General features: G+C 36.6%; 5 protein-coding genes across 7 annotated transcripts in view; 2 read left to right on the top strand and 3 right to left on the bottom strand.

Moving 5' to 3' along the window:
• Positions 1-1092: 1092 nt before the first annotated feature.
• On the bottom strand, positions 1093-1494 carry LOC111482498 (protein SENESCENCE-ASSOCIATED GENE 21, mitochondrial-like). The gene is made up of 2 exons (XM_023128310.1): positions 1417-1494; positions 1093-1332 (listed from the first exon to the last, which is right to left on the bottom strand). The coding sequence occupies exons 1-2, from the start codon at positions 1488-1490 to the stop codon at positions 1101-1103; spliced, it is 306 nt and encodes a 101-aa protein (XP_022984078.1). The 5' UTR covers positions 1491-1494; the 3' UTR covers positions 1093-1100.
• Positions 1495-2314: 820 nt separating this feature from the next.
• On the top strand, positions 2315-5631 carry LOC111482489 (U1 small nuclear ribonucleoprotein A-like). The gene is made up of 5 exons (XM_023128300.1): positions 2315-2556; positions 2644-2816; positions 3589-3682; positions 3797-3882; positions 4648-5631. The coding sequence occupies exons 1-5, from the start codon at positions 2469-2471 to the stop codon at positions 4933-4935; spliced, it is 729 nt and encodes a 242-aa protein (XP_022984068.1). The 5' UTR covers positions 2315-2468; the 3' UTR covers positions 4936-5631.
• Positions 5632-6074: 443 nt separating this feature from the next.
• On the bottom strand, positions 6075-8331 carry LOC111482484 (epoxide hydrolase A-like). The gene is made up of 3 exons (XM_023128292.1): positions 7643-8331; positions 6514-6752; positions 6075-6415 (listed from the first exon to the last, which is right to left on the bottom strand). Exons 1-3 carry the CDS (start codon positions 8105-8107, stop codon positions 6169-6171), a joined length of 951 nt encoding a protein of 316 aa, XP_022984060.1. The 5' UTR covers positions 8108-8331; the 3' UTR covers positions 6075-6168.
• A 751-nt stretch (positions 8332-9082) lies between these two features.
• LOC111482469 (gamma-tubulin complex component 4 homolog) lies at positions 9083-14767 on the top strand. The gene is made up of 16 exons (XM_023128266.1): positions 9083-9504; positions 9579-9870; positions 9981-10117; positions 10308-10406; positions 10619-10736; positions 11298-11576; positions 11692-11772; positions 11844-11927; positions 12271-12357; positions 12447-12502; positions 12638-12832; positions 13221-13446; positions 13536-13624; positions 13812-13965; positions 14068-14190; positions 14474-14767. Exons 1-16 carry the CDS (start codon positions 9332-9334, stop codon positions 14543-14545), a joined length of 2265 nt encoding a protein of 754 aa, XP_022984034.1. The 5' UTR covers positions 9083-9331; the 3' UTR covers positions 14546-14767.
• Positions 14768-14865: 98 nt separating this feature from the next.
• Positions 14866-21306, bottom strand: part of LOC111482471 (magnesium/proton exchanger) — a 7224-nt gene continuing 783 nt past the window's right edge. Inside the window, exons 1-9 of one of the 3 annotated variants that reach the window (XM_023128271.1) lie at positions 20729-21259; positions 18885-19290; positions 18301-18476; positions 18019-18137; positions 17772-17902; positions 16910-17028; positions 16276-16492; positions 15991-16120; positions 14866-15333 (exon numbers count right to left, since the gene is read on the bottom strand). In XM_023128271.1, coding sequence (XP_022984039.1) covers positions 15036-15333; positions 15991-16120; positions 16276-16492; positions 16910-17028; positions 17772-17902; positions 18019-18137; positions 18301-18476; positions 18885-19290; positions 20729-20794 — 1662 coding nt within the window. In that variant the 5' untranslated portion in view covers positions 20795-21259 and the 3' untranslated portion in view covers positions 14866-15035. Of the gene's footprint in view, positions 15334-15990; positions 16121-16275; positions 16493-16909; positions 17041-17771; positions 17903-18018; positions 18138-18300; positions 18477-18884; positions 19291-20728; positions 21260-21306 lie in introns of those variants that run through there. The other 2 variants (XM_023128270.1, XM_023128272.1) reach the window with 2 other exon arrangements.

Here is a 21306-nt window from a genome sequence, read left to right as displayed (position 1 = left end):
GGTTAGAATAGGATATTACTTTTAATGTTTATTTAAGTCGAGACCATGACACATGCATAAGATAGTTGTATTTAATTTATTAGAATTTAGGTTAGGATAGAATGTTTATACTTTTAATGTTTATTTATTTTATTTAGTATTTCGTTGTGCATTAAAGATATTTTTGAACACGTAAATCTTATGATAAAGTTTCAAATGATCATTTCCACCTAAAATGATTGCATTATGTATATAGTAACGACTTTAGCTTAAGTAGAAATCTAGGGTCGATACATTATTTCTAAATCTTTCTTTTCGAGGAGATATTGGGATGGGAACATATGCATGAGAACCAAGCAAAGAAAAATGAATGGCGGAAGAACGCACTCAAAGGGGATACTGGTTGGAAGTAGGGGACGACCGGTCCAATCTTGTTCTATTGAAAATTATTAGGGATTTATCGATTGATTTCTAATTCTCTGACCGGTAAAAGTGTACAGTTGTACCTTTATGATTATAAGTATGTAAAATTATGGTTGAGTCATGAAATGTATGAATGTAGATCGAGCGTTGGCAAAGCATGAGTGTCACCCCCTTCCTCCATGATTTTTACGTTAGGAGGGCTATGAAGGAGATGCTTACTAAACTCTGCTAGAGAATTTGAGAATATTGTCCACTACCGTATGATACGAAATATGAATTGGAACCTATGGCAAGGTCACACCTTGAATACCTATGATTTATACGATAACAATGATGAAAGAGACTAGTATATAACAATTCAAGATGTAACTAATGACTTTTAACTATGAATAAGACACCAAATGAACCAGCGAACTAATGAGACAAGATTTTAGAATGAACTAAGAACCTACCAACAAGCTACTTGTGTTTTTCAGATGAAGGCTAGATAAAGCGGTCGAGGTCAGAGTGTGCACGAGCAGTAGAACTATACATGGTTTACATTGTTCTAATAGTCCTCTCTAATCAACAACATAACAAAGCACTACACCACGAATAAGACCTAATGAAATTTATATTTTTTATTTAAAAATTAGATCGAAAATCCAATTTATTTTTTTAAAAAAAGAGAGTAAATAATCTTCTTGGCACATCCAAATTTATTCATTTTGTTCAATAAATTTTCTTCTTCGCTGCAACATCATCATAGCACGAAGATCGACAGCGTCGATCTCATCGGAGTAGTTCTCGGGCCGGTAGTAGCCGGTGACCGGGTCTGGAACCCACGCCACCTTCTCTCTACTCCTTTCTGCTTGTTCCTCCTTCTTCATCATTCCGTCATCCCTCGCCGCTCTTTGTGACGCCGCCATTGCTTCCGCCGTATATCCACGCCTAAGTGCAAAGTGAAAACCATAATTGAATAACCACAAAGTGAGTCGTTGCGTATATGTATGTATGTATGTATATAAGAAATACCTGATGAGAGCGTTAGAAAGTCCATCGGAAACGAGACCGGAGGTGATCTTGACGCCGGAGAAGAAGCGAGCCATGGGGAAGATAAAAATTTGAGAATTATATAGGAGAAGGAATATTAGGAAATAGGAGGAAGTGACATGGAAAATAGAATTCAAATTAAATTTACAAAATATTTATTTCCAATTTTAATATATTCCTTTTCCTAATTTGTTTTATTTCCCTTTCCATTTTGTCCTTCATGTAGTTATTACAATAAATCACAAATTTTATTACACGTAAGATTTTTAATTTTCCGTTTTTATTTTTTTAATTTCGAATTTTTGTCTTTTTTTTCTTTAAAGAATATTTCCTTTTCTATAGTTTACAAAATTTGTCGTTAAGGAAGTTATTATGACAATTTTTAAAATAATAATGATAGTAACATCAAAATGTATTTTTTAACTCCGAATTTAGAGTCCGAGTCATTAATGTATGCAAAATAATTCTAAAGAGTTTTCGACTCAATGAAATGCTGACTAGACCATCATCTTCGGAGGTGGATTGGTGACATGTCAATTATAATTTAATTTAAAACATAATTTAAAATTGATTATTTTCAATGACTCAATTTTAAAATCTAAAAACTAGGAATTGGGTCGGGTTGATAATTTTTAAGACTCAATTTAATTATTCGAGTTTTAAGTTTTTTTAATTTAAATAATTCTTATTCAATAATGAATATGAGTGAAACATTTATTTATTTATTTTTAAATAAGGAACAACCGTTAAAATTCATTTTTCTGTCGGGTGTCAGGTTAACTGTAGGCCCAAAAAACGAAAGCCCAATAAGGGGAAGCCCGAACAATTTAAGCCCACAATAGCTGGCAGGCCACTCCGTCTTCTTCTTCATCCGTAGTTAGGGCTTTCGGACCGACCAGACCCCTGCGAGCGGAGTGACATTGCATGTATCGGATCAAGCCGTCGTTCTCCGTGGTCGACCGTCGTTGCTTCCTTTTCGACCTCCTTAGCTTTTCCATTTGAGCATATCTATTCGGTGGACGGAGGTGAAAGAAATGGCGGAGGTCAACAGCACTGGCAATGAAGTTCCTTCGAACATGACCATCTACATTAACAATCTGAACGAGAAAATCAAGCTGGAAGGTATTCTTGAGGCGAGGGGGATGGGGGAGCTTCTTTAATGATCTGAATTATGCTGTGTTTTTTACTGTTTACTCCTTGGTGGAGCAGAATTAAAGAAGTCGCTGAACGCGGTGTTCTCGCAGTTCGGGAAAATTCTGGAAGTGTTGGCTTTCAAGACCTTGAAGCACAAGGGGCAGGCTTGGGTTGTGTTCGAAGAAGTCTCTTCTGCCACTAATGCGATTAGACAAATGCAGGGCTTTCCTTTCTATGATAAGCCTATGGTAATGTGCTTCTTAGCCTTTTCAACTGCGAGAATTTTATGTTGTTTGTTAAATTCGAAGTTAAGATGAAGACCAAATAAGTGTTGCTGTGAAAATATCGTTATCGTTCGAATGAACACTTAATTAATGTAATAAAAATCACAGTGGCGAATGGGAAAGTGCCAATATATTCTTCTGAGCTGCGAATTGGAATTGTGTTTGGATTATATTGCGTCTTATCTTATTAGACAGTTGAGATTTAGTCACATATGGCTCGTAAATAATGTGGTTTTGCTGATTATTGCCAAACTGATGGCCTGGTCTGCTTGGATTTGGATAGCTGATATCATTTCGACGAAGCTAAAGAACAATTATTCTTTGATGATCAAGCATGTAACAGAATATGCCCTGAAACTTGGATCTTGAAGTGTATACTTCTTAAATATATCCATTGTAGGCGTTTGAATTTATCGACCTGTGCTTTATGGCATTGGTTCTTAATATTTTCAACCACATCAAGTGGTTGTCAAATGGGGCTTCAGCAAATCTTTTGAAAGTTCTATATTTGTTGAGCATTTCTTGTTTGTAAATCTGGTGGCTAATGCCCATATTTTCTTTGCATATATGAAAATGTGTCATAGGCTTTATATCTTTTTCCATGGTATAAAGTGCAGACAACTTTATATATCATTTATTCCTCTGGTCTATTATTCATCTTTTGTTAGCTGGACTAATATTTTGTGGGAGTGTGGTGTAATACAAAACTAAGTGATGTTGTTTTGCAATGGTGTAGAGGATCCAATATGCAAAGACAAAATCAGATATAATTGCAAAGTCTGATGGTACATTTGTTCCCCGGGAGAAACGAAAGAGGCACGGGGAAAAGGGTATATTTGTCTTTATTTTCTATTTGACAATTCAAGAAAGTGAAGGAACGTGTTGTCCTATTGCTTATGTAGCAGTGTTTAATCAAAGATTTGTCCATTCTCTTGATGTGGTAGGGAGGAAGAAGAAAGAGCAGCATGATACTAATCAAGCTGGGATGGGTCTGAATCCTGCTTTTTCTGGAGCATATGGCGCAACAGGGGTAAGTATCTCTATTTAATACCTAAACATTAGGTTTTGAAAAATTCTTTATTTTCTATTTGAGCCTTCACTAACTTGCATAGTTGATTCTCCCACAAAGTCAGTTTAGGATATTATGTTCATCTGTTGTTAAAACATGTATTCCAAGTGTTTCACTGACATGATTGTAAACTATAAAATCATAAAGGACAAGTAATAAGAGGTAGAACTTCACTTCTCGAGGCTAATTTTGCTTACTAAGAATGATGCTCTCTCTTCCATTCTCATTTCTCACTCTTTTCAGTAATTTGTATGTTATTCTATGCAATAGGAAACACTTCATTCTCTTACTCCCTCCACCTGGGTAGTGAAAGTTCATTGTTATTTTTAGTTATTCATTTGGATTTTATCTGCCTCTTTATTTCATTGCACAGAGAGAGAAAGATATATATATATAGAGAGAGAGAGAGAACGAAGAAACGTACCGTGGGGGTTATTTGCATTTATTTCTTTTTTTCATTTCATATATCACAATGTCATGATTGTTAAAGAAGCCTTTGCCAAATGATTCAACGCTTTAATTTCTGGGACTTAGTTGGTGATGTCTTCATGAGTAGATGTATTCTTGTATGTCGTTTATCTATTGACTGAGAGTTTTAAAGCGGCAAATCTTGGTTGACATTCATCGTATGAATAATTTTGATACTTAATTATGTTTATTTATTGGAATTTATATGTTACTAACGCACAGTTTCTCTTTCCTTCCCCCCTTCTGAAAATGGTTCAGCACTCTCAAGTACCTTATCCAGGCGGAGTTATGGTACCAGAAGCACCTGCCCCGCCCAATAGCATTTTGTTTATACAAAATCTTCCCCAAGAGACAACTCCAACGATGCTACAAATGCTTTTCTGTCAGTATCCTGGTTTTAAGGAGGTCCGTATGGTCGAAGCAAAGCCAGGTATTGCATTTGTAGAGTATGGTGATGAGGTACAATCGACAGTAGCCATGCAAGCACTCCAAGGTTTTAAGATGAATCCACAAAATTCAATGTTGATAACCTACGCGAAGAAATAGGATATTAATCTCGTTCTTCACTGTATGGAAGGGCGCTATTATTTGATGCTCAGTACAGGAGATTATTTGTAAGATATGGTCATCTCGTTCTGGCTGGAAATTCTACTCGGCCGTGACTTGTATGATATTATCAGATCAGTTCTCTTAACCAGGAATAGAAGAGATCTCAGATCACATGATCACAGCGGGATCACAGTGGTTGCCATGATTAGCCGTGAACTCGTTGTAAAGTTAGATATTCATCATCACATTTTGTTCTCATTTTCATAGTAGTATTTCCTTCTAGTTGTGCTATAAAACAGACGGAAAGCCGTTATAATTAAGAGATTGAAGTGCTGATAATGTTGAGATCTAATTTGGTACAGACTTTATTTTACTGAACAGCAAGCTCTACCGGTACAAGATTACAACAATTCCACCGTGCAAGCACATGAGCTGGTGCTGAAGTGTTAGAGGGAGAAATCCAGTAAGTTCAGCTTAATTCTTGAACTGAATTTTGTCTAGTATGTCGATTACTCGAGCCTTAGGTGTAGCAGAATTTTACTTTTACAACATAGCGAGTTTGAGTATGGTTGATATTGTAGATTATGTATTTGTTATATTGGAGAATGAGAGTTGGCTGGAAGAAAAAAAGTTTGTATGAACAAAACATTTATTTAAGCATATGAATCAAAATAACTGTGAAAAGTGATTAGATATGTGAGATTAGATTGGCCCTATAGGCTTCGGCACCCTTGTGTTTCTGATGGCTTCTGTTGGGAGTAGGAAAACGACGATCAGAACAGTGGACCCAAAGCTTATGAAACTTGGATGTAGGCCTTTTCTCGTAATAAAATGGAAGTATCTTGTGATATCCCGTTAAGCTTTGACATGAACTCGTAATTTCACATAGTTCGAAAGATGGATGAGAAGGTTCAAAGATGATTAGAACTCATTTTAAAGTTAACCTTAAAGAAATCAACAGACATGATTGACTTGAATTCAACACATCCTCAAGTGGCCAGTCTCATTGGAGAGGAGTTTTGAGAGCGAGGGAGGTAAGAGGGCATTAGATGGTGTCGTAGTAGTCATCTTTTCCTATTCTTCGACGAAACCCATATAGTTGATCCTCCATGAATGCAACGACCTTATAGCCTTTATGCAAACGGCTACATATATGTGATGAAAATTATCCTTTACTCAAAGTCGCTGAAAAAAGAAAGAACAATTCAAGCAATGGAGAATGGATGGAGTTCAAAATTTCTTGATAAAGTCATGGATGTGAGTACTGATTTCATGTGGCCTTTCTTGGTTGATGAAGTGAGCAGTATCTTTCATTAATATCACTTCCTCCAGAAACGGCACATCCTTCTTGAATCCCCCATTGTGGATATATTCCTTAGCTCCTGGAAACTGGTAGGTCAGATCCAAATCCCCGACGATGAACTTCACCGGCACTCGAACCTGTGCCTTTGTCCATGATGCAGTCAGCTCCCAAGTTCTGCAACAAAAAAACATGATTTGAACTTGAAAAGCATGGAACAATTGGATTGAACTAATAAGAACAGAGCAATCTGAATGGCTAAATCTACGACTTACAGGTCGAAGGCTCTGTAGTAGTTCAATCCTCCAGTAAAGCCTGTCCGCTTGAAAATGGTAGCAAAATAGTTGATATCTTCTTCTGTCAGCCAAGAAGGAAGTTTTTCTGGGGATGGGATAGAACGAACTCCAACCCCTTTAGGCAGTTCTGGAGGATCTGATCTTCTACTACAGAGAAATTTCTTAAATAACTCAGCTGTGTCAATGGAGGCAAAATCTTCTTCAGCCTCTCCTGGAACCTGTTAGGAACCAATTCATTTTAGTTTCTGCTGTTTATATGAACGTGAAACTTTCTGGTGATTCAATCAAATGGGACTCTCTAAATAAGTACAACTTAACAAATTAAAGAGAATCACATTGGTTGGAGAGGAGATGAAGCATTTCTTATGAGAATCTCTCCTTAGTAGACTCACTTTAAAATCGTGAGTCTAACAGCGATATGGGACAAAGTAGACCCGTTACAAATGGTATCAGAGCCAGACACCGAGCAATGTGCCCCAAGGGGATAGATTGTGAGATCCCACATTGATTAACGAAGAGAACGAAGTATTCTTTATAATAGTGTGAAAATCTCTCCCTATTAGTTGGACCCCAAAGGGATGGATAATGTACAAGGAGATAGATTGTGAGATCCCACGTTGATTATCGAGGAGAACGAAGTATTCTTTATAAAAGTGTGAAAATCTCTCCCTATTAGTTGAACTCCAAAGGGATGGATAATAAGATTCCACATCGATTGTAGAGAGAAATGAAGCTAAAAGAGTGTGGAAATCTCTCCAGTAGCTAGGCCGTTAGGGTATGGATTGTACAATCTCTCTCTCTATTAGCTTAACTCAGGGGATGGATTGTGAGATCTCAATCTCACATTGTTTGGAGAGGGAACGAAGCATTTGAAGCATTTTTTATAAGAGTGAAGACTGACGCCTATAAATAACAGGCCGGTGTGAGATCTTACAATGGTTGTAAAGAGAAACAACTCGTTCTTATTATATAAGGGTGAAGGCCCAATAGTTGGTATACACAAACATATAAATTTGTAATCTTAACGAAGAAAGCTAAACAGTCATGAGCTAGACCAATCTTATAATTAACCCTCTAATTATAAGCAACTAATACAAATTATATTCACCTGAAACCTGCAAATGTAGAAGTCATCACCAAACGCAGATCTGAAACCCTCAACAAAAGGAATTGCAGGGTTCCTAGGTATGAACTGGACGCTCAGATTCACCAACGCCTTGATTCTATCTGGTCTAAACAGGCAAAAGTACCACGCGATGATCGCCCCCCAATCGTGCCCTACAAGAAACACCTTCTCAATCCCAAGCTCATCCAAAGCCCCAACCAAATCGCCGACGATATGGAGCACAGTGTAGGAAGTATGCAATTCCGGGGACTCGGTATCGCCATACCCGCGGAGGTCCGGCGCGATGGCTCGATATCCGACGGAAGAAAGGTAGAGAAGCTGGTGGCGCCATGAGTACCAGAGCTCGGGGAAGCCGTGGAGAAGAAGAACGACGGGGCCTGTGCCTATGGAGGCGATGTGCATTTTGATTCCATTGGTGTTGATGGTGGTGTGTTCGATCGCGTCCATGGCAGCTCTCTGTCTCGATTTCTCTAACAACTATCGGGAATTGCAGAAGAGCTTCCTTCAACTCCAAGATCAACGGCCGGCATGGTGAGTAATCTCGAAACCTTCATCCGTTTTCGTCTGATAGTGTGCGTTTTGTAGTGAACAAGATCATTACCCGCATTGAAGGTGGCTTAGCCATCTCCATGGAATGTGGAGTGAAATGTCATTATGGCCCCACCATTACCAAGAGGAGGGGGTATATGGGAAAGTATCTTCCATTTTATAATGTATATTTTTTATGTAAAAAATATATTAAAATATTATTTAAAAAAGTTATTTATTATTTCTATAAGTTTTTTTACAAGTTTTTCATAATTATCGAGAATAAAAAAATAAATAATTTTTTTAAAAAATTATTTATTATTACTATATATTACTTGTATTTTGTTATTTTTGATATTTTATTCTTCATCTATTTTTTCTATTTATTTAGTTAGGCATGAGACAATTAGATAATTATTAACGTGGGGTAATAATTGTTTATTAGTTCAACATGAACACGAATAAGATAAGAATTTGAACTTCTAATTATTTTGTCGATGATTTATGTCTGTTTTATTTATTGATAAAATATTTATTATTTTTTAAAATTATTATTTCAAAATTTTAACTATAAAAAAATGTTAGTTAGGTATGTATTTAGTCTCTAGAATCTTTAATTCCTGGTTTAATATATCATATATAATTTAAGATAATTTAAATATAATTAATCAATTAAATATAAATTTGGATGTTATTATCGATGGAACTTTATATTTGTATGCATATGAATCTATTTTACTAAAATTTGAAATAAATAGATTAAAAAATATAAAATTTTAAAGTTGTGAGACTAATTTTGTAATTTTGAAAAGAAAAAAAAAAAATATTGATGGAAATTACTTGTTAGGGTCCCGCGAAAACGCTAAGTTCTTTCATTTTTCAAACAAAAATAATGGTTTTATAAAAAAGAATTTAAATGAGAATTTTGAAGTTTCAATTTGCTAAAACCCTCCACTCCAATCTGAAAGTTGAATTGGTTTCTGAAGCTCACTGAAAATTCTGTAAAGCTTGAGCATTTCCGGCATTGCCAACCTCGAAAAACCCCCAAATTTCTCTCTTCTCACCTCGGAGTGCACCTCTCTGTGATGCTTTCCTCATTTCCTCTGCTACTTCGTTTCGCAATTCCAGAGTGAAAGACCAAAAATGCTACATGAACTTCTACTTGCTCTACTGGGTTACACCGGCGATCTGATAATCGACGAAAGAGAGCATTTCAATCTTCTAGGGTTAAATCATTTACCTCCCGATGCCCCCATCTCCGGCGAGCCCACGTTCAAGCTAGCCCCCGATATCTCCTTTCTCGAACTCAGCGAAAGGTACGCCCACAACCCACTTCAATTCTGTTCTTTTATACAATTTGTTGATGATGGTTTTCTATATTCCGATTCAGGGACTTAATTCAGAGGATCGTCGTGTTAGGATTTTACTACAGAGAACTCGACCGCTTTGCTACTAAGTCTAGAAATTTGAGTTGGATTCGTTCTAGTCATGGGTCTTCTTTACCCAATTCTGTGGAGTCGTCTAAAGATAAAACTGAAATCCCAAGTGTGTATAGGAGGGCCATTGCTAATGGCATCGTAGAGATACTGTCTGTTTATAGATCTGCTGTTCTTCATGTGGAGCAGAAACTGTTGTCTGAAACGGTGCCAATTTTGGCAATAGTCACCCAGGGCCTCGATAAGGTTGGTTCTAAGATGATGGATGATGCCCTTTGTTCTGTACCTAATTTTGTTGTCCAATGATTGTAAGATGATGCCATGGATTTGACTTGTTTACTGATTGTATTTTATAGTTCTTTGTTCTTTTTCCACCTCTGCATCAACTCGTTCTTGAGATCGAGCGTGACGATATTCGAGGCGGCCAATTACTCAATCTTCTTCACAAACGTTGTCACTGTGGTGTGCCTGAATTGCAGACTTGCATTCAGAGGTATTCAAGTCTCTTCCTGAATCCGAGGCCTTGCTTTCCATATCCTATATTCATCTAAATTGTTCATTCTTCATTGTAGATCATGTGGCAAGATTAGTTTGCTAGCTACATTTTATTGGAAAAGCTTAATCTGTTAAAATTTTATTTTGTCTCTTCTTTTTTCCCATCTTTCCCTCTGCCAAAAGAATAGGCTCCTTTGGCATGGTCATCAGGTAATGTACAATCAACTAGCATCATGGATGGTTTATGGGATCCTTCAAGATAAGCATGGAGAATTTTTCATCAGAAGGTAACTCTAAGAATTGTTGTATCTTATTATAGCAAACATGGGTTAGATTGTAAATATATTGTCTCGGACTAAGAAACCGTTGTCTAGAGAGAATAAGTGATATATGGTCAATCTTGATTTAATTTTTCTTGTTCACATTCTTTTGTATACATTTGATAATTTTTTACAATCTAGAAATGCATGAGTAATTTTATGATCATCGAATTGCTCAGGCAGGATGACAGGGAGACTGATCAAGGCTCAGCTGTACAAGTTCTGTCAGAAAAGTTAGGACGCTTATCGACTGATGAATCTTTGACTGATTGGCACCTAGGATTTCACATTTATCTGGTACATTGATTGCCACGCCTTCTACCGATACTACAGTTTTCTTATTCAATGATCACTGCGTTCTTCATGTAGTAACTTAGATTTGAACTGAATTTCAATGGCATTTTCGACATCTTTGTAATTTATCATGGGCTCATCTTGACTGGTTTTTCATCTCCATTTTTCTTGTGATGTCTATTTGGTTGTTTCTTCTCTCGCTCCCCCTCTCCCTTTTTTGAGTGAGATGACATTATTCCTCTTGTGATAATCCATTGGTTTAGTCTCGACTCCAGAGTTTTGTTCACTTATTAACTTTCTTTCATCCTCATTCTATATGATACATACCATATTCTCACATATTACTTCAATGCTTGCTTACTTCGGCCCTTTTTCTTCTAATATCTATGAGTTTTTGGGTCATCTTGCATGCACATAGACTAATAACCTCACAAGGCTCTTCTGATGGTCCTTTTAAATTCTGTTGAAGTGCACTAATAATTGTTGACACATCGTGTTTTGAACAGGTGTTTGAATCTGAACATAATTGCTAACCGATCTTTTCCTTTTTCGCTTTGCTTTCAGGATATGCTTCCTGATTATATTCATATGAAGGTTGCAGAATCAATTCTTTTTGCTGGTAAAGCCATTAGAGTTCTTCGGAACCCAAGCAACGCCTTTTGGTGTCAGGGTGCTGGAAACCAATCACATTCACATATGCCTAGATTACCACTGAAGATTAAAGGAACAACAAGAAACTTTCCCCTTCAAAAGGAACCTTTTTTCGCCACAAAGTTGACTGGAGAAGAATTGCTTCTGCAATCTGAAGCTGATAAGATAGAAGCCATGCTTTTAGATCTCAAGGTTTAGACAATAATGTCGATTAGATTACCACTGGAACATGGATTGGCTTAAATTTGTTTCCTATCTGCCTATCATAACATCCGTACTTAGAGAAATGGCCTTTCATTATGTACAGGAATCATCTGAGTTTCATAAGAGATCATTTGAGTCTGCTATTGATTCAATTAGGGCTATTGCGGCTAGTCATCTCTGGCAGGTTCTGATTGTGGAACATGTAGTTCTACCTTTTATTTCATCCTTTTATGATTCGCTAACATATCTCGGCAGCTTGTAGTTGTGCGTGCTGACCTGAATGGACACCTCAAGGCCTTAAAAGACTATTTCCTTTTAGCAAAAGGTGATTTCTTCCAGGTAAGAGATGGACTAATATGAATTTAAGTTCTTTAGTTTATTCTTCAAGTATCTTTTATATGCGATATGAAAATATAATTGTTCGTATATATGTTGTAGAAGACTGGTTCCCGGTTTCGGTAGTCATTAAGAAGAAACTTTAACTGAGATGTCATCTCCACATTTGTTCCCATGTCTTTGTTGTATTCATGTGTTCATATTCTATATCCTTTGCTTGATTTTACCGTAATATAAAATATGCTAGAAGACCAATATCTTTTGTTGTTTGAGCTTACTGGTGTTAGAACATTCCTTATTGTTACTTCATATTATATTATGCTGATAGGATGATTGGTTATTCTAGTGTTTTCTTGAGGAAAGTTGCCATTTGATGCGTCTACCCCCTCGCCAGTCGACTGCTGAAGCTGATCTTATGATCCCATTTCAGTTGGTAATTTTTCTTGTGCAAGATGATTTGTTCTCTTCATTATTTATGTGATTGCATAAACTTTGTCTCCATAATTCACATACACCATGCAGGCTGCAACAAAGACTACAAGTGATGAAGACAGATACTTTTCGAGAGTATCATTGCGGTAAGTTGATGCTAAATTTATTCCAATTCTAATTATATATATACCTATATATACACACACATTTATATGGACATATAATGGGGAACCAACTTAGCTTTTAATTGTGCCTATGGTAATCCTTTTCACTTCTACTAGGATGCCATTGTTTGGAGTCAAGGTCAAGTCTGCCCAAGGAGACCCGAAGGAAAAACCTTACACCGATGGTAATCCCGGGGGTGCTCTATCAAATTTATCTTCAGATATGTCTCTTGATGGCTGGAATGGTGTTGCTCTTGAATACTATATTGATTGGCCCCTGCAGTTATTCTTTACTCAAGAAGTGCTCTCTAAGTAAGCATTGAATGTTATCTTTTTCTTTTTGAATAATAGGAGTCTTAAGGGTCCACTACTTCCCAAGGCGAGCTCCAAGAGACAAAAGGGGCTTAAGTTACTATGAATCTTTTAGTCGTCCCATTTTCTTTTAAACAAACGCATAGATTACGACGAGAGAATATCATTATTTTCAGGGGTTTAAAAGTGCTTACAATGGAAGCAGAGGCATGTTTTTTTGAGTATCCATTGTAAACTCGTATTTTGTGTGCTCTTGGGAGAGTGGGGAGCTTATGAATCCCTTTGGCTAAGCCAAAACCATTCATAAACAAATTGAGATTTATCGAATACGTTCTTATTAACATAGACTTGCTGCATCTTTCAACTGTTGACAAGATGAATGATTCAGGTATTGCAGGGTCTTCCAATATTTATTGCGGCTGAAGCGAACGCAAATGGAATTGGAGAAATCATGGGCATCCCTCATGCACCAAGATCATGCTGATTTTTCTAAAAATCGCAATGCTCGATTTGATGGTTCGATATCTCCACAGCAAAGGCAACATTTTAGACAGATGTGGCGTGTAAGAGAACACATGGCATTCTTGATCAGGAATCTTCAGTTTTATATCCAGGTCAGATTTAATACCTCCTATTGACTTCAATGTCATGCACTTGAAATATCACTCATTATTTGTAAATAAGTTCGTTATTTGTCATCTAGGTCGACGTGATTGAATCTCAATGGAATATTTTGCAAGATCGTATCCAAGATTCTCATGATTTTACGGAGCTTGTGGGATTTCATCAAGAGTATGTATAATGACTGATTTTATATGGTTTTCTTAATGATTTGTCTATAACAGCTTGTCTTCACCATCTTTGCTTTTAAAACATTTTGATCAGTTGGTTTTTGATGAGCTGATCTTCGGAGGCTTCTGAGATAATCTGTTGTCATAAATTGAAAACTTCTGCTAATGCATTTAAGCACCTGGTGCAGGTACTTATCTGCTTTAATTTCACAGTCATTTTTGGATATCGGTTCGGTTTCGAGGATACTGGATGGCATAATGAAGCTTTGCCTACAGTTTTGCTGGAGTATAGAAAATCAAAACAAAAGTTCAGACCCTTCTGAACTGGAGCACCTAACTGAGGTGTAGCATATAGTTTTACAGAGAATTTTATTTCATAGCTCTTGATTAATTCCTAAAATGTATAGATGTCTTATTATGTGTTACCATTACATTTGATTCTAGGAATTCAACAAGAAATCAAACTCCTTATACACGATTTTGCGAAGTAGCAGGCTGGTTGGGAGTCAAAGGGCTCCGTTCCTGAGACGTTTCTTGATGCGTTTGAATTTCAATTCCTTCTTCGAGGTAAAAAGTCTCTCTTTTCTTTATTTTTATTTTCAACTCTTGAAGGGCTTGGTAGTTAGGCATCCAAGATATTTAGAAATACACCTCGTCGATAACTTAATAACATGAAACCTTAGTTTTCTTCTCGAGCTAGGCTCGGATTGGGTGAAGCCTCCTTAGAGATTCTTGGGATAGATTATATGAGTATAATTTAAGGAGTGGAACCCTGAATAGCTTGGATATTCAAGAAGCGTTTTCGTGTATGCTTTTAGTTGAATGATGTATCATTTTTGTTCTACTACAGGCCACTGCAAGAGGAGTGCTCAACGTTGTTAGAACACGTCCAGCAGCACTTCCTGTACTAAATCAACAATAGCACCACTTTCATATTGCTGGTTCTCACTGAAAACTCAGATGTGCTCATAAATTAGATATTGCTGGTTGAGCCACCATGGGTAGGATTGATTTTTTGTTTTTGTTATTAAAATCTTCATGAACGAAATTGGAGATGGGGTGAAGATTTTCAATAGAAATTTATAGGGAATTACTTCTCGTATATGTTCTTCCTATCAAAGCATATACTCATAAACTTTGGTTATTTCTTCATAGTACGACATAAATGTCATCTAAGGCAAAACTTTTGATTCAAATATAATTCAATCGAAAAAAAAAAAATACAACTTCAATGATAAAACAAATAATAATAATAAATAATATTAGAATTATGGTGTATTCTGGAGAAAATGGCTGTACTAAGTTTTAGTGTAAAAGGTAGAAAATAATAACTTGTGACTATTGTTGCATTGAAATGAGTTCTCTATATTTCTATAATCCAGAACGGGGAAGGCTAATAGAGATCACTGGGTTCAAATGATATCTGAAATCTTGAGAGAAGACAGCACCACAAAGATGAGCCAAAGCAACATAAAAAAGATGCACGTAATCCAAGCCCAAAGCCTTGGCCCTCCAAGTTCTGCACCTAATGTTAGACGCCTAAACACAAGCACGGCAATGCATGCCACCGAAGTCGAAAAAAACACCAGCAATGAGAAGCTGAGGCCTGCAGCATCCTTTATCTTCAGGGGCTCTTTATACGCTATGAAATTGTATGCAGTGTTTATCAGCCATGGAACTCCAATTCCCACGTATATGTTCACTGAATTGCTGCATATTTGTCAAGCAATACAATTGACCTTTAATCCACATACTGCTTTCAATATTCCCATTTCTCTTCAAAATCAGATGCGAATTTGCAGAGATGTACGGCTTTTTCCATTTTTAAGATTCAAGAGTTTTCACCAACATATCATATTATGAGAAATGATGGGAAGAAGAACCCTCCGGCAATGATTACAGATAAGGATTTAAGAAAGAAAAAAAAAACTGGAAAGGTTCCAGTCCGGTTCATCTACTTCTAACTTCTAAGGGCTGTCTTTTTGCATCTATATTCCTTAAGAAAATCCAAAATAGGGAATAAGCCCTCAGATTTTCGTTGTCTAATTTATCTCTACCGTTCACACTACATCAAATAAGGCTTACATCCCAACTGCCTGAAATAACCCCCTCACATAATATTTAAATAACAGAATCAGCATGATACCTACACGTTAACATTTTTAAAGGAGAGGATACAAATCAACACCAGCACAAAATTAAAATTCGAAGGCCTAGAAACTTTTTAGAAGGATCGAGATTAACACTTTGTAATTTAACCTACTGTTCAGATTTGTCGGGACATACCGAGCACTACACTATTCCATACAAACATTTACATATACAAGAGAATACAAGGTAAAGTAATGGAGTTCGGAGCGAACCTACCTGCAAGTAATGTTTGCAATGGCAGAGTCTGCGGTCGTCTGGCGCTCAGCAGCAATCTTACTAGCCACTAAATCTGGCCAAGAAGTTCCACTTGCCAATGCTGTAAATGCTATGACATAAGGATTTATTCCTGCGTAACACAAAAATCAGAGAACACCTGTGAGAAAAATAAAATGACATAAAGGAGAAGGCATTATTTCCTACGCTATTGAGTATTGCGTCATAATAGCCTTCACCGAAAATAGAGGAAAGTTCATATTTTTTATATGGGGCAGTAAGGAGAACCTGAGACACAGCTTATTAGATCTGTGAGCTTAGTGACAACATAAGCTATCCCACTGATGAAAATAAGGGAGCAAATAAAGGCAAGCCATCCATGAGCAATGTGATAAGGAGGTACAAAGGCAAACAAAAGCCTCCACGGAGCAAGAAGCAACCGCCAGCATAATCTTGCAAGTCGTAAATAGATGTTATACTGCTTCTTTGATTCCGAAGTTTTCAACTGTCAAAAGGAATCACCAAATAGAAATTTAAAATTGGTTAAATTTCTTCAGCTCATGTAGGAGGATAAACAATGCCCACTCGCATATAGCAAGGATGAGTTAAGAATAATTATTAAATAAGTCTGAAGAACATTTGACAATTTGCTTCTGAATGACAATTAGTGTTTGGATTGCTTATACATAATTCTTGACTTGTCTCGCAGGATAATTGCTATCCTATAAAACTTGGTATAAGAAAACTCTTAGAATAGATGACAACTGAAATTTAAACTCACAGCTTTAAAAGCAGAGATACTTTGCTTCTTTGACAACAAGGCCAACCATAGTAGTAACCAGCATTCAATTATGAAGCGTACATAATTCCTTGGTAGGCAATGGAAAATGATCGAATATCATAAAAGCATATAAGACATTACCGAAAGGGCATCCAGAAACTGCTGTTTCCACATTGTAAGCACGTGAGGGTGGTCTGCATTTTCATCCATATCCTCCAGAAAATTACTACGGGAGGATTCACCGACATCATGTCCAGGAACTTCATGATACACTAGAAGTTAGAGATATCAATATGCAGGCAAAATGGTTTTTCTTTTCAAAAAAAGGCAGGTTATATAAAAGGTTGCAATAAATTTTAATACAATTTATTTCCATGAGAAACTATAATTTCATCAAGAAAAGAGAGAGGTTTCCCATCAAACAAAGGGGAAAAAATGGAATGGTATGCTCATGATTCTTATGAATATCTATAAAAAAGATTAGCATAAACTATGAAACTTGTAACCTTAACCTTACACAACAAAAGAGTAACAAAACTTCCAATAAGCAAACGAGAAAACTCAGAAACATTCTTTGAATTGAAAGTTTCATCATCTTCCTGATTCCTAATATGAATAAAATAATCTCCCATCAATTCCACTCTTGAGCATTTTGCATTTGGTAGAACAATGAAAATCAACCGTACAAATGTAAGTGGAGCACCAAAATACAAATTCATCTCTGTAGTGTCAAAATCATATTGTTTTGTGATGGGAGGTTCTCTTGCAACGTCCTTGGCTTACATCCTTCAATTTTCACTTGTAATAAACAACCAATCAACAAGCCTCATGTACAAATTCTATCAAAATCTCAGTTATTGAGTCATAACTTTCTGGCCTCTGGAAACTAATAACAATTACATTCTTACCATCATAAATTTTCACTAGAGCAAGAATATGAAGCATTTCAGTTCAGCCTATTTTCCAAACAACATACTGAAAAATGAATCAATTTAACTATTACCTTTCTCATCTTTATCATGGATAGAGAAAATGTCAACAATGCTTCTCTGATCATTTTCATGGGCTTGAAATTCCTGTTTGCATATAGAAGTTTCAGGTGGCACCCATTCCTCTGGCCTCTGAGTTCTTTCCCTGGAAAGTCAGAATGGAATTTAGAAGCATATTTCCAAAAGAACCTGTCTTGTTTCCACCATCACAAGAAAAAAAAAGGAAATAGAAATAGAAAAAAGGAGAGAAATCAAGCATACATGGGAAGGGACAAGTAGGGCCATCGCTTATCTTGAGCGTATGCATGTGTAAGCAGTAATCCATACTGTAGCACAGTCAACAAAGCTTCCCAAAGAGTTATTACATTGGGAGTCCACACCTAAGAGTACAACATCTATCAGCCATGATACTTGGCATAACGCAGTGAAGAGTTGCTTCAACGTTAAAACTTGAGATTAAAGAGAAAATACAATACATGTGATGTCAAAAGGGGCAAGAAAAGAGTTAGAGCATCCTACCAAAGAGAAAATGTAAAGCATTACCTCCAAAATAATGTACAGCCAAATATATGCCCAGAAAGACCAAGCAAGCTCAACTAGCCAAACTCCTATATCAGATATTTTTTTCAACTCTCCTGCCTTAGGCACTACAACGCAAACAGCATGAATGGGAAAAAGGTCGAAAGCAGCAGAACCAACCAGAGTTCCAGGTCCCAGACCTATATTACATTAAGTCAAATAATAAACAAAAATTATTGTATGGCAATAGAGTACCATCCCAAACAATCAGACTTCTAGAGAGGGGGAAAAAATCAGTAGTTTCTACTCATAATACAAAGCCTTTTAACCCTCCTGGCTAAAAAAGTAATAATAATAGTAATAAAGAAAAGAACCCGATGAACTGTACTATAAAGTTAATTTCACGTGTCAGGCAGAAGGCATGCATAAGCTTATGGGCATGAATTGGCTAACCAGATAACATTGATGAATGACGTAAAATTTAATATATCTTTTTATATGTAAAATTCAAGTTTTAAAAAAAGAAAAAAAAACAGAGTTCAGCAAGTTCATTCACTTGAATGTCCTAGTTTAGAACTTATGCGAGGAAAGGAAGTAAGTGAATAAACCTCCAGCATACAGGTTGCCAATATTTCGAATAGCATCAATAGTAGCTAAGGATATTTGAGGAAAGCTAGTGCCAAACGCCAGTAAGCTGATATCTGCAATCGTAAAATTCCAGACCTTCTCATATCGAACAATTTTAGTATTGTTGTATGGATCTATCTCTACCACTTTCCTTGAGTGCTTCACAACATTTTCCATGGACCAGAAAAACCGAGCAGTAATAGCAGACAATCCGATGAAACAATATGCAAGGCCCATAAAATATAGGAATATCCGAAATGCATCCCCAAGGGAAGTTTCACTACTAAAAATTAAGTAGCTTTCACACTTTCCGGTCCCAATAATACCAGAAATTCCATGTCTGCTTTCTACACTTTCTTTAGCTAATGGTACTACCATTTTAATCAACTGCCAGACACAAGTCCAATAAAGGGAAATCAAATTTAATTGCAAAATATCAATGAGCCTAATAAATAAAGAGCAGCAGCATCCTTTGATGTAAAATGACGACAAATTATACCATGAGAATAGAAACTGCAAGTCAAGAGTCTGATCAACACACATTAGTTCTCTTGCAAGACATCAATTAGGACATGAATTACTATAAATACCTTTTCATGTACTATGATCATCATTCAATACTCCTTTTATACATTAAACAAGAATACAACATTATTAATCAAAAAGCAGTTACTAAAGTCTCAGACAACCTCATGAATGTTTGTTAACCAGGTGTTAGTATCATGGCATCCAAAACCTTTAAAACCCTCATTCTGTCTAAGACTATGTATGTATCCACAATCTTTCAAATTTATTTGCTTACTAGGAAAAAAATCTAGAGCGTGAACTTCTATGAATTAGTGCTAAACCACCATCAGAGTTCAAGCCCTAAAATCAGAGGTACGCTGGGCTCCCAGCCCACTCAATCTCTCTTGTAGCATTATGCCCTATGCCAAGTAAGCTCATCTTGAAACGCAGCTCCAACTTCTACTGCAGTGGACGATCATTTTGATACAATGTTCCACTTTAGAAAAAACTCCATCTTCCTGGATCTATCTCTTCAAATGGTGGTAATTCGTCCTTCCGCATGAAAGCTTTGCTCATCAACTTCACCCCCTCTCGGACCATTCCACTCATTTCCCCGCTCTCACCCTCCTAGATCAGAGCAACCAGCTGCTTCCCTTTCATTGAATTCCCTTGATTCGAAGGTCCACCCTTGCATGCTCAGCTTCTTGTTTCTTCAATAGCAGCTTAACTCACCCTCCACTAACATTGTAAAAATCCTTTCAATCACTGGTATCTTGTACACTTCCACAGCCATAGGCCCCAATCATTGCTTTACTGATTTCATATGGTTGTCCATTTTCTTCCCTCTTTACGTGCTCTAAGAAGCGTTGAAATACTACTTGATAAAAATTCCTAGTATCGAAGAAGAGAGATGAGCCAAACAAGTTTTCAAGAAACTTTAGTCTCTCCCCAGTCCTCACAATACACAACTCTTGCTTTTCTTTAACGTACCCATGTACATTACAGAAGATTGCCCATCCTATCATGCTAAAGCCCAAAAAGAAACCTAGGCATGTGATTTATAGACTCCTAAGTTAACTCATGCCTACCTGTCAACCAATTTTATGCATAACTTGACTCAGGTAACTTTCACCTAGCATAAACGAATGGGATTCAAGACTTATCCTTCCTATCATATCCACATGCCTGGAAAAATAATTTGAACGCCTAGTTGGAAAACTGTTGCCTACAAGAAAACCATTCCCAAGCAATAGCCCATTTTCCAATCAATCCAGAAAGTATGCGACGAGCCTTTTTATGTCGATTAACACAAACTTACCAATTCTTGACAAATGTCACACATCAGCCATGGATGAACGCTCAATGAGCTTTGTGGATCGATCATTTTTTCAAGTAAACTCTTATGTCCAAGTGTAAGATCCCTGGAGGAAAAAATGTTACTTCTCCAACTCAAGTTTCAGGTCATATCATACAGGCTCAAGCATACTCTACCGACATTCTAATTAGTGTTGAACCCTGCACTATCTTGTTTTTTCTTAGTTCTTTACGGTGACATCGTAATCGATAGCCAGAATGCAGGAGACGAGGGCATCATCTTTGTCAGTAAGTAGTGAAAGAAATTTACAGGTCGGTATTTAAAATTGGAAAGTAGTACTTCTAAAGAACTAATCAGCAGTGAAATGTTCCGTCTGCATTTCAAGCAACATAACTTGTAACCAAGCCCATCAGAATTCAGAACTGAGTCAACTATCTTTAGCAACTAAATGAAATGTCAAAAGGACGAACTAACATGCATCAAACAATCAAGCATGTCACCGAAGATTAATAAAATTAAAAAAAAAAAAAAAAAAAAAAAAAAAAAAAAAAAAAAAAAAAAAAAAAAAAAAAAAAAAAAAA

This window comes from Cucurbita maxima, unplaced genomic scaffold, assembly GCF_002738345.1.
Source record: "Cucurbita maxima cultivar Rimu unplaced genomic scaffold, Cmax_1.0 Cma_Scf00007, whole genome shotgun sequence".
NCBI classification, from domain to species: domain Eukaryota; kingdom Viridiplantae; phylum Streptophyta; class Magnoliopsida; order Cucurbitales; family Cucurbitaceae; genus Cucurbita; species Cucurbita maxima.
This window is presented reverse-complemented; position numbering and strand designations above follow the sequence as displayed.